We start from the raw sequence: 13,993 nt of genomic DNA on the forward strand, positions 1-13,993 counted from the left end.
GTGCCCCCACGCCTCTGAGTCCTCCTGTGTCTGACTCCTTATTTTCTCCGTGTCTGTGTCCCCACATCCTCTCCATGCGCCCATCCCCTCCTGACCCCACTCCCCCGTGTCCCCGTTGCCCTCCACATCCACGTCCCTTATCCACTCCAGGTTCGTGTCTCCATGCCCGTGCCCTCCAGGTCTCCATGTTCCCTAGAGGTTCATGTCCTCGTGTCCTTCCTGAGACCTCATGTACCCCGTGCTCTTCCTGTTCGTGTTCCCACGTCTGTTCATGTCGCCTGTGACCGCGTTCTCACGTCCCCCAGAAAGGCAGGCGGAGCCGCGGCAGTGGAAGCCGATCCTTTATTCTGTCCCAGGCAGGCTGTGGTCACAAGCACACGGGGAACCCACTGATGGCCTCTGTGCTCTGCAAGATCATGTCCGCCAGCAGAAAGCAGAAGCCTAGCGGGGGGGAACGGAGGACGGGGAGAGGACGGTGGGTCCTGGGGTGGATGGCCGCGAGGGCCCCGGAGCCGGGGGGTGAAGCTCCAGGGCGTGTCTGCGGGGTCTGCGGGAGTCGGAGTGGAGTGAGTGTACTGGGGAGTCCTCGAGAGGTCAAAGTGGGGGCTCAGGGAGGGCGGCTGGGGAGTCTCTGCGTGGAGGGGGTGTCCCTTGGACTCCTCTTCCCGCTGTCCAAGTTACCCGCGAGAAATGAGAAGGGTAAAGCCAGCCACCCCGAAAAATAGGACCAGGAGAAGAAGACGTCGTTTTTCCACGCGTTCTTCGCCGTGTAGCCTGTCAAGACGGTCAGCAGCAGCAGGCCTGGGCACCGCCCACCCGCGGGGTGAGCTTGGCCAGGGGGACTGCAGGCAGGCCGCACCGGGACCGCGCCCACCGTCCCAGGTCGTGGCCCTTCTGGACCCACCGCCCCGCTCGGACAGGCCACGCCCATCTCTTTCCAGGCTCCGCCCTACCCCTGCCCCCACCTCTGCGTCTCCAGCCCCTCTCCTCCGCCGGGTTCCCCCAGGCCCACCCTGAGCCTGGGGCCCGCTGCCCTCTCACCGCAGAGGAAGAAGATAGCGCTCGTAGTCTGGCCCCGCGAGTCCCCCTCGTGGCAGAGAATCCGCAGCCCCATCACCAAGCCCACGATGCCAGAGCCCGCCGCCAGCACCATGCACGCCCCTGTCACCGCCTGCATGGCTGGGGAGAGCCGGCCGCCTCAGCCCAGCGCCAGCGCGGCCCCTGGCCACCGCCCTCACCCTCCGGTATGGGCCTGGGAGAAGAGTCAGGGGTTCGGATAGGGGCTTGGAAGTTGTCATGAGGGGTTGTGAAATCCGTGGTGGCCTCGGTCACGGAGGGGCAGCTAGATCTGAAGCTGCAGTGGAAGGGGTGGGGTAGTGGCGCTGCAGGACGTTCCTAGCTCTTGTGCTGGGCAAGGGAGCCAGCTGTGGTCAGTGCTGGGGTAGTCTGTGCAGTGGGGGTCTGACATCCGGGCGGGCTGGGCCTCACTCTGGCAGGACATGTTGGAGCAGATGCTGCCGGTGCACTCCTGCCACAGGCCACTATGGCCCCCTGGGAAGCGGATCCAGTAGTTCGTGGCCATGGAGACAATCATGAGGATATTGGCCAAGAAGCCCAGCAGGGAGCCCCCGCTCTGAAGGCTCCGCTTCACCCCCATGCCAGGGAGGCTGCTGCAGGAGTCCACACACACGGAATTGGCCAACATTCCTCCCACCCCCAGACCCATCGCCCAATTCCTTCAAGTCCCTGAGACCCCCTCCCTCAAGTCTCTCCAGGTCCCAGCCCTGCCTGGGGCCCCTGCTTCTGGGGACCTGGAGATGCCTCTCCTCAGTTGCTGTCATTCTGTGGGCCCCTCCCCCAGTACCCCTGACTGGAAACTTGGAGACCTTCCCTCCCAGGAGTCACTGCTTAGGAATCTCACTGTTTTCCAGAGACTTCCATCCCTCAGTGGAAAGTCCCTTTGGCCTGTCCAGTGCCCTCCCCTCCACACACACACACACCTAAGTGACACATCTAGCTCCCAGGGCTTCTTAGACACAGAGCCCAGAGGAGTGGGGGAGGGAGTCTGAGCATCTGTGAGGCAACAAGAGTTCCAGAACCACCCCCTCCCAGCCACCATTTAAAGAGATAACCACCCACTCACCCATCCACACACACAGGCAGCTCTCCTATCAGAGTGATGGCTTAGAGTCAGATGGCAGGTCTGGGGGGAGTCTGAGGGCCCTGACATGGTAGGCCATGTCCTTCTAGAAACTCCTCTTTCCTTTACCCCATAAGTGCTCCTGGTCTCCAGCTCTGACTGCCTCCCAGGCCCCCACACAGGCTCCTGCTCCTCCCTCTCCCTTCACTTCTCAATGCCCATCTTCCAGGAGGCTCCTTCCTGCACCTTCTACCAGGTGAGCTTCCTCCGTACCACAGCTCCAGGGTCCACGATGCTCTGATAGCACCCCAAACTCCAGTCCAGGTCTCTCCCACGCCTTCAACTGGCCGTCTCCCAGACCCCAGGCACTCAACCACCTCCCACCTGACTCAGCATCTTCCACCAAACCAAGGATGACCTCAGTGTCCCACCCCTGACCACTTGCTCCCTTCCTGCCCCTCACCCTTGGATCCCCAAGTCCGGTTCCTCCTGCGCCCTGTATCTGGCTCCTTCCCTCCTTTCCATCTCATGCCCTGATCCCAGTCAGGCCTCGTCCTGCCTCATGCTGCACCTGTTACATTGCCAAGTAGCTCTTTCCTTTCTTCCCCGCCCCTGCCCCCATACCACACAGAGGGCTTTCTGGCACCTGGAGCTGCACATCCTAGCTCCCCGCTCCTCTCAGGAGAGAGTCAGTTATGGCCATGAGGGGCCCTGGCTCCCACCCAGCTCTCCATCCTCATTTTCCATCTCCATCCCCCATCCTACATCCCAGCCACAAAGCACTATTCTCCATCCTCTGAACACTTCCGGCCTTCTCATGCCTCCACCTTGGGATCCCTCTGCCTGGATTACCTACCTTTCCTTGGCCCTCCAGAAGTTCCTACACACCCTCTCCCCAGTGAGCCCACCTCCACCCCCATAAGAGGGTCAGCCTTTGTCCCGTGCCCTCCCTGGACTCTTCCTGCCATCCTGTCTGTATTAACAGTCTCCCCCCACTGGACTTGCAGCCCCGGGTGGGCAGAGCCCGGGTCTGACTCATGTCAGCATCCCCAGCGAGTTCCGGCAGAAAGGATGGGCTCCGGAAAAGGCAGCAGAAGGAGTGAATGAATTAATGCAATGAGTAAGGAGGACTAGAGTGACAGTGAGGTGACAAAGTCAGAGGTAGCAAGAAGGAAAGGGTGCTAAAGTGAAACACAGGGAAGAAAAGGGAAAGAAGGACAAAGAAAACAGACAGAAACGGAGAAGGACGTGGGGCAGTGCCTGAGTCCACACTGGGCCCCACAGTGGGCAGGAGCCCCCGAGAGCAGGTTGAGCGTCTCACTCTTTTCTGAGCATCGCCCACCATGGAGCTGGTGTGCCGTTGGCTTATGCTGTGGTTCAATAAATCGCAGAATCACAAGCTTCCAGCAAATTTTTGTTGAATGAATAAAGAAACAAATGAAGGGGCTGTGAAAGGGCTGGGGGTGAGGGCCGAGGGAGGGCCAGGTGTTCCCATGTCTCCTGATGATGCTTTCAGAGAAGGGTGCTCCAAACCCATCCTGCTGTCCTCTGTCCTCGCCTGCGGCTCACAAGGTGTCGTAGCCAGGCCGGGGGGCACTGCAGTGAGCACCGAGACTCAGGCCACCTGGGGTGGCAGGGGAGGTTAGCACTTATCCCCACCCTGCTCCCTCAGAGCCCCCGGCAGGCCTCCCCAAGCTCCCGGGGCAGCAGTCACCTGCACTGAGAAAGAGGGGAACCGAAACCCAACCTAGGTAGAAGGACCAGGAGAAGAAGGTCTGGATCTGGGGGTGTCCAGGTTGGCTCCACCGCTCACTGGTATAGACCACCATGGCCACCATCACAGAGAGGGCTGGAGACAAAAACAAGAGAGCCTGCTCTGCTCCTCTGCGGGAACTCAGAGTTCCCAGCGCCCCCCGGGGAAGCCTGGAGTCCTTACCTGCTGCAAAAGCTGTGATGGACGAGAAAAGGGGCCCACGGCCCGGGGCAGACAGCGAGGGAATGCAGGCCAGGACCAGCAGGCCCACAGACACCAGGCCATGCAGGGCGGCCAGAATGCTGAAGGTCTGCGTCGCACGGATGTAGCCTGCTCAGAGACAAGTCCTCTGAGGGCCTGTCCCCTCAGGCAGTTCCCCCCACGAGAGACCACGTAGCCTTACCTGCTGTCAGTACTACTAGGTCCTGATTCCCTTTGGGCCAGAGGCCTGAGTGAGATGAAGATGTGGGCCCTATGGCCACGAACCAGAAATCCGTGCTCAAAGCAACAAGGATAGCTATCAGGCCCAGGGAGCCAGCCAGCAGGGCCAGGGACCGACAGGGCTCCATGAGGGTGAGCGCTGGGTTCCGGGTTCTGGAGGTTGAGGAGGCTGCTGACCCAGCCTCCTGGGTCTCTGAGAGAGGAAGCTGTGCACCCAACTCCTCGGTCGTCCGAGCTCAAGAAAAAGAAGCCAACAAGCAGGAGGGGGGCTAGGGGGCCTGTGCTCTTTAAGACCAGGCTGCTTCTGTTTCACCCAGTTCAGTTCCTGGCAACGTACTCTTGTCACATACCCTCCCTTCCTGGATTGCACCGATAATGTCTCCCCTCCCCGAGGTCCTGGTTCCCCTCACAGTGTATGGTGGGGAAGGGTGTCACATCATCAGTGGTTTGGTTGGTGGTTCAGAACCTGCCTCTCTATCTCAGATTCTGTACCTCCCACCCTAGGAGCCCTCAGCACCAGAAGAGGCCTCCCGGAAGAGGTGAGAGAGAGGCTTGGAGGCTCGGAGGTGGAGGTGGCAAATGAGGCCAGGGTGTGAGTTCAAAGGCAGGGGGGATGTGGCCAGAGGGGACAGTTGGGGATGCGTCATGTTTTCCTGTGGGTTCTGCAATCTTCTGTTCTGGGGTGGTGGGGGTGGGGGAAACCCACACTAGGGTCTCCACAAAAGGAGGGGGCTGGAGGCCAGGATGCCTGAGCCTGAAGGAGGAAGGAGCTGGAGACATGGACGCCACATCCTGAGGGAGGAAGGGGTGGTAGGAGAGCACGTGGGGGCCTCAGACTCCTAGATCCCTCTTTGGAACTTATGCTCAGGGCAGGCAAAAAGTGGAGAATCACAATTCTGAAAGTCTGTGGAAGGGAAGACACACTCACATCCACATCTGATAAATGTGTTCACACACAGCTCTGCTTTGAGCACGGCCGCTCATCACCAGGATCACAGTACCTGGCGGGGCAGGTGCAGGGATGTCAGTGCAGGACGCTTTGGCCCTCCAAGCAGGAGCCTCTTCCTCCCACGTCAGCATCACGTCCTGGGCAGCACCTCACCTATGAGCAGGTGTAAGACGATGGTGCCGCAGCTCAGGCAGAAGGCCCAGGCAAACTTGACCTCTACACAGCTGGAATGGCCCTAAAGAGGACCTCTGTTGTGGAGATAAATGAGCCAGCAGACCCAGGGCAGCTGGAGAAAGGGAGAACCAGTGACCCAGAAGGCCATTCCTCTTCCTTTGTTGGAGACTCCAGTTTGCAGGCCCCCATCCCTCACCCAGACCCTTACCAGTGAGGTAACTGGCCACTCCTGAGAACATGATCATGAGGACAGGCTATAAGAGGTGGAGCCAGGGCATCAGCTGCAGGGGCACCAGCACAAAAAAAAAATGGCTGTGGACATGGCTCTGGCCAGGAACAGCAAGACAGGCTTCAGGAAGTCTAGGTTGTGGGTGTGTGGTGAGGGGCCAGTCAGAGCACAGAACCCACCTGTGATCTTCATCCCATCCCAAACCCAACCCCATCCCTATCCTCCAACCCAACCCAACCCACCTCAATCCCATTTCATGTCAAAACCCAAACTCATTCTTTTTTTTTTTTTTTAAAGATTCAGCTTTTAGGTAAAGCCTGGTTAGTTTGGTTAGTTTTGTTGTTATTGTTTGTTTGTTTGTTTTTAATCTTTTTAAATCGGGAAACAGTATGTTTTACCAGGGCCCATCAGCTCCAAGTCAAGTTGTTGTCCTTCAATCTAGTTGCGGAGGACACAGCTCACTGGCTCGTGTGGGAATTGAACCAGCAACCCTGTTGCTAAGAGCTCGTGCTCTAACCAACTGAACCATCCAGCTGCCCCCCAACCCCATTCTTAACCGTAGCTCCAAGCTCAAACTCAACCCCCCCAATTCCCAGCCTAACCCCATTCTCATTTCCAAACCCAACTCTAAACTCAACCCCATCCATAATCCAGCTCCAGCTCAATTCCCCAAACCAACTCTAAACCCAATCCCATCCTCAATCCCAAACACAATTCATTTCTCCACCCCAGCTCCAATCTCTAATTTAACTCCATTCCTGTCCTCCAACGTAACCCCATTCTTATTTGCAAACCCAACCCAAACTAACCCCCACCCCGAAACCCAAGCCCAGCCTCATCCTAAGACTTCACCCTATCCGCATTCCCATCCCCACACCTGATCATATATCCAGTCCCAACTCCAGCCCCAGACCCACACCCACTTCCTTCTTCATACTTCTCCCCAAACCCTGTAACTCCTACCTCAACCCTGCCCTATTTCATCTTCATCTCATTTTCAGGTTCAAGTCTGTAACTCTGTTTCTCATTTCCCTAAGTCCCACCACCACCACCACCATTAACCAAAGGAAAGATGACTTTGCTTGGCTCCTGGAGGGAGCCTCTAAGCCCTTGGAATGTCCCGCCTGATAACTGCTTCTGTTCACCTGGACTCCTTGGGCCACACCAGATAGTTTATGCTATTAGCGTGGTTTATGGGGGCAGAAGGGCTTGGGTTGCACTTCATCAGTCTGACCGCTGGAGAAGCTGGAGACTGAATAACTAAGGGCAGCCTTGTGGGTGCTTCATGCCTACGAAACTGACCTCCAATAAAAACCCTAAACTGAGCAAGAAGAAGAAAAAAAAAGATTAAAAAAATGAATAACAAAATGGCAATAAGTAATATCTATCAATAATTACTTTAAATGTAAATGGATTAAATGCTCCAGTCGAAACACAGAGGGTGGCTGAATGGATAAGAAAACAAGATCTTTACATATGCTGCCTCAAGAGACCACACACAGACTGAAAGTTAAAAGGATGGAGAAAGATAGCTCACGAAAATGCAAACAAGCAAACAAAAAGCTGGGGTAGCAATAATTATACCAGACACAACAGACTTTAAAACAAAGGCTGTAACAAGAGACAAAGAAAGACCCAGTAGTTCCGTTTCTGGATATTTATCTGAAAAAACCTAACACACTACTTTGAGGGCACCTGTGTAACCATATGTTCATTGCAGCATTGTGTACAACGGCCAACATGTGGAGGCAGCCTGCTGTCCATCAGTGGATGAATGGAGAAAGAGGAGGTGGTCCATGTACTCGTATACAATGGAACTTTACTCAGACATAAAAAAGAGAATCAAACCTTGCCATCTGCATCAACATGGATGGACTTAGAGGGTCCTGCGCTGAGTGGAGTAAGTCAGACAGAGAAAGACAAATACCATACGATTTCACTTATATGTGGACTCTAAAGAACAAAATAAATGAACAAACAAAACGGAAACAGAATCACAGATACAGAGAACATTTTGAAAACCAGATGAGAGGGGGGTTGGGGGATGGGTGAAAAGGGGGAGGGATTAAGATGTACAAATTGGTAGTCATGGGGATATAAAGAATAGCATAGGGAATATAGTCAATTATATTGTAATAACTATGTATAATATCAGATGGCTACTAGATTTATTGGGGTGATCTCTTTGTAGGTTATATGAATGTCTAATCACTGTATTGTACACCTGAAACTGACATTGTATGTCAACTGTAATTGAAAAAAAAAATTATTTGGTAAAAGAAAACTTTTCTGAATTAAAAACAAACCCTAGACACAAGCTCCTCTGGTTGGCAGCACTCTATGTGTGCCATCATTGTTGCAGAGGTGCTGTCCTTAGATTCCACTGGGGAGAGATAACTGGAATCTCACACCTGGTCTCTCCTAGATGCTGCCCGATAAGGCTCATCCCTTCGCTTATTTTAAACTGTATCCTTTCACTGTAATAAACTGCAACTGTGAGTGTAACGGTTTTCCTGAGCTCTGTGAGTCCTTCTAGCAAATCATTGAACCCTAAGGCAGTCTTGGGGACCCCTGAACTGCAGCGAGTGAGGGGGGATTAAGTCAGAGAGTTAGCCAGGGCCAGAACCCTGGCATTTTGTATGACCTTGATAGGCTTTAGCTTTTCATCTGAGATGGGAGCCACTGGAGGGCTTAGAGCAGGAGGGACACGACTTTAATAAAAAAAAAAAAAAAAACCCTCTAAAAAGAGGCAACCAACCAAATGGGAAAAGATTTTTGCAAACAACGCTTCTGATAAGGGATTAATATCCAAAATATATAAGGAACTCATATCACTCAACAACAAAAAACAAACAATCCAATTAAAAGATGGGCAAAGCCCCAATAAATCTAATTAAAAAAAAAAAAAAAGATGGGCAGAGGACCTGACTAGACATTTCTCCAAAGAGGACATACAGATGTCCGATACACATATGAAAAAATGCTCACCATCACTAATCATCAGAGAAATGCAAATGAAAACCACAATGAGATATCACCTCACCCCAGTCAGAATGGCTTTCATCAACAAGACAAATAGTAACAAGTGTTGGAGAGGCTGTGGAGAAAAAGGAACCCTCATACACTGTTGGTGGGAATGCAGACTGGTGCAGCCGCTATGGAAGGCAGTGTGGAGGTTCCTCAAGAAATTACGAATAGAATTACCATATGACCCAGCAATCCCTCTCCTGGGTATCTACCCAAAAAATCTGAAAACATTTATCCCATAAAGATATATGTGCTCCGATGTTTATTGCAGCTTTGTTTACAGTGGCCAAGACATGGAAACAACCAAAGTGTCCTTCGATAGATAATTGGATAAAGAAGATATGGTGTTTATACACAATGGAATACTATTCTGCCATAAGAAAAGATGAAATAGTGTCATTTGCAACAACATGGGTGGATCTTGAGAGTATAATGCTTAGCGAAATAAGTCAGACAGAAAAAGCAGAGAACCCTATGATTTCACCGATATGTGGTATATAAACCAAAAACAACAAAAGAACAAGACAAACAAATGAGAAACAAAAACTCATAGACGCAGACAATAGTTTAGTGGTTACCAGAGGGTAAAGGGGGTGGCGGGTGGGTGATGAGGGTAAAGGGGATCAAATATATGGTGATGGAAGGAGAACTGACTCTGGGTGGTGATCACACAGTGGGATTTATAGATGATGTAATACAGAATTGTACACCTGAAATCTATGTAACTTTACTAACAATTGTCACCCCAGTAAACTTTAATTTTTTTTAAAAAACTACATTCTAGATGCTTCCCAGAGAATGAACTGCAGGGGGCAGGGGGAAGGGCAAGGGCAGAGGCAGAGGTGGTGAGGAAGAGGTGGCAAAAAAGCAGGTGATAGATGATGGTGGCTTGCATCAGAGTGGTAACTGGCTGAGCAAGACAGAGCCAAATTCTGAACGCATTTTAAAGGTAGAGCCAACACTATTTGCTGATGAATCAGCTGTGGCATGTGACAAGGAGAAAGCTGAGGATGACTGTGGGGACAAAGCCCCAGAAAGCAGTTTCCAGGCTCTCGGCCTCACATAGAAAGGTGCTGGCTCAGGTAGTAAATGGCCATCAACTGTGATCGGATGGCCATCAGCTGTGGCTAGTTGGCCGTCAGCTGTAACCAGTGAGCCATTGGCCACTAATATAACTGCTGTGGCTATGCTAGCAAAAAAAAAAACGGGGGCTAACAAGAAGATGGTGGCTGGCAAGCGCGGACTGCTGTTAGGACGGCGGGTTGCAGATTATGTAGATCCTGCTTCCTGTGTCTCCAACCCAGCCGCCAGCGAGAATATATTGGTGTCACGCGGGGGACCCTGCTCGCTGCGCCATTTGTCGTGCAGGGTCTCAGCTCCCACTCCCCGCCCAAGAACACAGGACACGATAAGGCCAAAAAGGAACACCCATGGAGCCATAAGTAGGGGAGTCAAACCAATATATTCTCGCTGGCGGCTGGGCTGGAGACACAGGAAGCAGGATCTACATAATCTGCCTAACAGCAGTCCGCGCTTGCCAGCCACCATCTTCTTGCTAGCCCCCATTCCTATTCCTGCTAGCGTAGCCACAGCCGTTATATTAGTGGCCAATGGCCTACGGGTTACAGCTGACGGCCAACTAGCCACAGCTGCTGGCATCTGATCACAGTTGGTGGCCATTTACTACCCGAGCCAGCACCTTTCTATGTGAGGCTGAGAACCTGGAAACTGTTTTTTGGGGTTTTGTCCCCACACTCCACCCCTACAGGGTCTCGCCTCACAATCTACGCGACAAGCGTCTTCTGCGAGGGGCCCTGTGCAAAGAGCCTGGAGGTGAATGCACTATCCTGAACACAGCCAGGCTCTCTGGGCACAGCCAGGGTTTCTCAGGGCACCACCAGTACTTCTGGGCACAGCCAGACTTCCTGGGCTTCTTAAGGTACCACCAGTCTCCCCGGGCACAGCCAGGGTTTCTCAGGGCACCACCCCAGTACTTCTGGGCACAGCCAGACATCCTGGGCTTCTTAGGGTACCACCTGTTTCCCCGGGCACAGCCAGGTTTTCTCAGGGCACCACCACAGTACTTCTGGGCACAGCCAGACTTCCTGGGCTTCTTAGGGTACCACCAGTCTCCCCGGGCACAGCCAGAGTTTCTCAGGGCACCGCCACTCTCTCTGGACACAGCCAGACTTCCTGGACTCAGCCAGGGCCTCTCAGGGCATTGCCACTCTCTCTGGACACAGCCAGACTTCCTGGACTCAGCCAGGGCCTCTCAGGGCACTGCCACTCTCTCTGGACACAGCCAGACTTCCTGGACACAGCCAGGGCCTCAGGGCACTGCCACTCTCTCTGGACACAGCCAGACTTCCTGGACTCAGCCAGGGCTCCCAGGGCACTGCCAATCTCTCTCTGGGCCTCTCGGGGTACTGTGCTGGAACAACAGCGGCTCACATCAAGGTGCTTACATATTATCAATGGCGGCCAGTCAAGACACAAAAGCAAACATCCGCCAGTCCCACTACATGGTGGTATGTTCCCAAACAGTCAAGCGTCCATTAAATTAGGGATGGAAGGCAATTCCCCATAGTCCATAGTCATTCACCAGGGCTGTCCTGGGGGTGAGGGATGACCTTGACCTCACCCTCATCTCCCACGGAGGACTCAGCAAGTGTTTCCTCCTGGGACTAAAAGTCCTGCATCCGGGCTGCCTCAGCAAGCAGTTCCCAGCCCACAGGGCGGCAACAACCTTCGCTTTCTCCGCTTTCTCCGGCCTTCGCTGGTTGGGGAACCATCCACCTCTTTCCACCCCTCCACGGGAATCGAGCTCTCCGGCAGCTGCTCCTCCTGGTCTTCCTCAGACTGAGCTTTCATACGCACAAACTGCTCCACTGCCCTTCGGAAAGCTTTGGCCAGCACTGTATCCTGCCGACTACGCCATGTGTCACGCGGGGGACCCTGCTCGCTGCGCCATTTGTCGTGCAGGGTCTCAGCTCCCACTCCCCGCCCAAGAACACAGGACACGATAAGGCCAAAAAGGAACACCCATGGAGCCATAAGTAGGGGAGTCAAACCAATATATTCTCGCTGGCGGCTGGGCTGGAGACACAGGAAGCAGGATCTACATAATCTGCCTAACAGCAGTCCGCGCTTGCCAGCCACCATCTTCTTGCTAGCCCCCATTCCTATTCCTGCTAGCGTAGCCACAGCCGTTATATTAGTGGCCAATGGCCTACGGGTTACAGCTGACGGCCAACTAGCCACAGCTGCTGGCATCTGATCACAGTTGGTGGCCATTTACTACCCGAGCCAGCACCTTTCTATGTGAGGCTGAGAACCTGGAAACTGTTTTTTGGGGTTTTGTCCCCACAATTGGTTTGACTCCCCTATATATGGCTCCGTGGGTGTTCCTGTTTGGCCTTACCATGTCCTGAGTTCTTATGTGGAGAGCGGGACCAGAGACCCCGCAGGCTGCCCCACACAACAATGACTCCAACCATTGTGGCTTGAGCAGCTGGATAAAAATGGTGTTGTCATGGATTTCTTCAGATAAACACTCAGAAATGGAATTGCTGGGTCATAAGGAAGTTCTACTTTTTTTACTTTTAATTTTTTTTTCAATTGGGGAACAGTGTGTTTCTCCAGGGCCCGTCAGCTCTAAGTCACTGTCCTTCAATCTAGCTGTGGAGGTTGCAGCTCAGCTCCAAGTCCAGTCGCCATTTTCAATCTTTAGTTGCAGGGGGCACAGCCCACCATCCCACATGGAGGAATTGAACTGGCAACCTTGTTGTTGAGAGCTCACGCTCCAACCAAATGAACTATTCGGCTGCCTGGAAGTTCTGTTTTCAATTTTTTGAGGAGTATCCATACTGTTTTCCGCAGTAGCTACACCAATTTGCAATCCCACCAACGGTGCTATGTATGGTGCCAGGTGGGTACTAGGCTAGTGAAGGAAAGCACGGCATAAATTATATAAATGTCTAACCACTATGCTGTACACCTGAAAGTAATATAAAATAATATTGTCAACTCCAACTGAAAAAAAATTTTTTTAATAAAAATAAGTAAAAAATAAAGAAGCTGTTGACACTCCATACCAAAAAAAAAAAATAGAGGTGTCATTTACTAAGATTGGGGAGACTGTGGGAGGAACAGACGTGGGGTGTGAGAGATATCAGGAACTCAGTGTCAGATATGTGAGGTTTGAGATGCCTCTTCTCTTAAGTGGAAATGTTGGGTAAGAAGTTTGAGGTGTGAATCTGAAGTTGTAACATCATTATCATTGCTAGAGTAAGCCCCTGTAAATACTGCTGGCATAAGCCTAAGTAAATATTTCTATTTAAAGAGGCCTCGGTAAAGTATTATTAGAGAAGTCCTCAATTATCATTATTATTATGAGAAGGCTCTATAAATATAGTATTACTGTTTTTTTGAGGAGGCCCCAATAAATGTTATGTGTAGGGAGTAAGCCTCTGTTAATAAAACAATTATTAGCATAGGCTGAGATAAATATTTTTCTCCTTGCTAAATAGTCTTATTCTCCTTTATTCTTTACTCCTTTATTCTTACTAAATAGTCTTATTAATTTATGATTGGCATCAGTAAATTTCACGGCAGTCAGCATCAGTTTATTGAATGAACTAATGAATGAAGAGAAGGTCAAGGTCATGAGTGGTGTGTCAAGAGGCAGGTGCAGGAGGTGAAGGCTCAGAGTTCTGGTGTTTCTAGTTGTGGGGGCCTATCAGGGAGAGGGGAGGAGGTTGGGAGAGCCAACTGGAAATGGGGCTAGGCTGGTGGGCTGGGAAGTTGTTCTTCCACAGAGCTTTTCACTTATCCTATTATCCTACTGTAATGTTGTGACTTATAACAAAAAATGTATATATTTGGTCTGAGTCCTGATTGTGACAGCTCCTAGAACCCCTGGAATTTCTTAAGTGATGAAAGCCATAAAGGAGTTTTTTTTTTTTTTTTTGCTATGTTAATGAGGTGACTTTTGAACCCCACCTAAGGATGGGGAGTGGTTGTAGTGGAGCCAACCATGTGATTAGAGGACTGGAGCTTTCAGTCTCAGCCTCTGACCTTGGGGAGGAGAGAGAAGCTGGAGGCCGACTTCAATCACCAATGGCCAAGGAATTAATCAATCATGCCTATGTAATGAAACCACTGTAATAACCCAAAAGGAGAGGGTTCGGGGAGCTTCCAGGTTGGTGAGCACTTGGAGATTTGGGGAGAATGGTGACCTTGGAGAGGCCATGGAAACTTCTTGGCACCCTTTCCAACGAC

The 13,993-nt window shown here is 52.0% G+C and overlaps 2 protein-coding genes across 2 annotated transcripts; both read right to left on the reverse strand.

The window, feature by feature from the left end:
* Positions 1–327: 327 nt before the first annotated feature.
* On the reverse strand, positions 328–1,777 carry CLDND2 (claudin domain containing 2). The gene is made up of 4 exons (XM_081030938.1): positions 1,489–1,777; positions 1,042–1,179; positions 682–801; positions 328–441 (listed from the first exon to the last, which is right to left on the reverse strand). The coding sequence occupies exons 1-4, from the start codon at positions 1,724–1,726 to the stop codon at positions 368–370; spliced, it is 570 nt and encodes a 189-aa protein (XP_080887064.1). The 5' UTR covers positions 1,727–1,777; the 3' UTR covers positions 328–367.
* A 1,766-nt stretch (positions 1,778–3,543) lies between these two features.
* NKG7 (natural killer cell granule protein 7) lies at positions 3,544–4,682 on the reverse strand. The gene is made up of 4 exons (XM_081030937.1): positions 4,297–4,682; positions 4,077–4,223; positions 3,855–3,989; positions 3,544–3,764 (listed from the first exon to the last, which is right to left on the reverse strand). The coding sequence occupies exons 1-4, from the start codon at positions 4,460–4,462 to the stop codon at positions 3,706–3,708; spliced, it is 507 nt and encodes a 168-aa protein (XP_080887063.1). The 5' UTR covers positions 4,463–4,682; the 3' UTR covers positions 3,544–3,705.
* Between the last annotated feature and the right edge of the window lie 9,311 nt (positions 4,683–13,993).

Source organism: Rhinolophus hipposideros, assembly GCF_964194185.1.
Source record: "Rhinolophus hipposideros genome assembly, chromosome: 21".
In the NCBI taxonomy this organism is placed as follows: domain Eukaryota; kingdom Metazoa; phylum Chordata; class Mammalia; order Chiroptera; family Rhinolophidae; genus Rhinolophus; species Rhinolophus hipposideros.

Excerpts from the sequence above, each read along its gene's own strand:
- CLDND2 (XM_081030938.1), bottom strand. The coding sequence starts at position 1,726 with ATGGGTCTGGGGGTGGGAGGAATGTTGGCCAATTCCGTGTGTGTGGAC. Across the intron at positions 1,180-1,488 it reads CTCCAACATGTCCTGCCAGA|CCATGCAGGCGGTGACAGGG; the intron begins GTGAGGCCCAGC and ends GGCTCTCCCCAG. Across the intron at positions 802-1,041 it reads CGCTATCTTCTTCCTCTGCG|GCCTGCTGCTGCTGACCGTC; the intron begins GTGAGAGGGCAG and ends GGCGGTGCCCAG.
- NKG7 (XM_081030937.1), bottom strand. The coding sequence starts at position 4,462 with ATGGAGCCCTGTCGGTCCCTGGCCCTGCTGGCTGGCTCCCTGGGCCTG. Across the intron at positions 4,224-4,296 it reads CCTAGTAGTACTGACAGCAG|GCTACATCCGTGCGACGCAG; the intron begins GTAAGGCTACGT and ends GTCTCTGAGCAG. Across the intron at positions 3,990-4,076 it reads CATCACAGCTTTTGCAGCAG|CCCTCTCTGTGATGGTGGCC; the intron begins GTAAGGACTCCA and ends TTTTGTCTCCAG.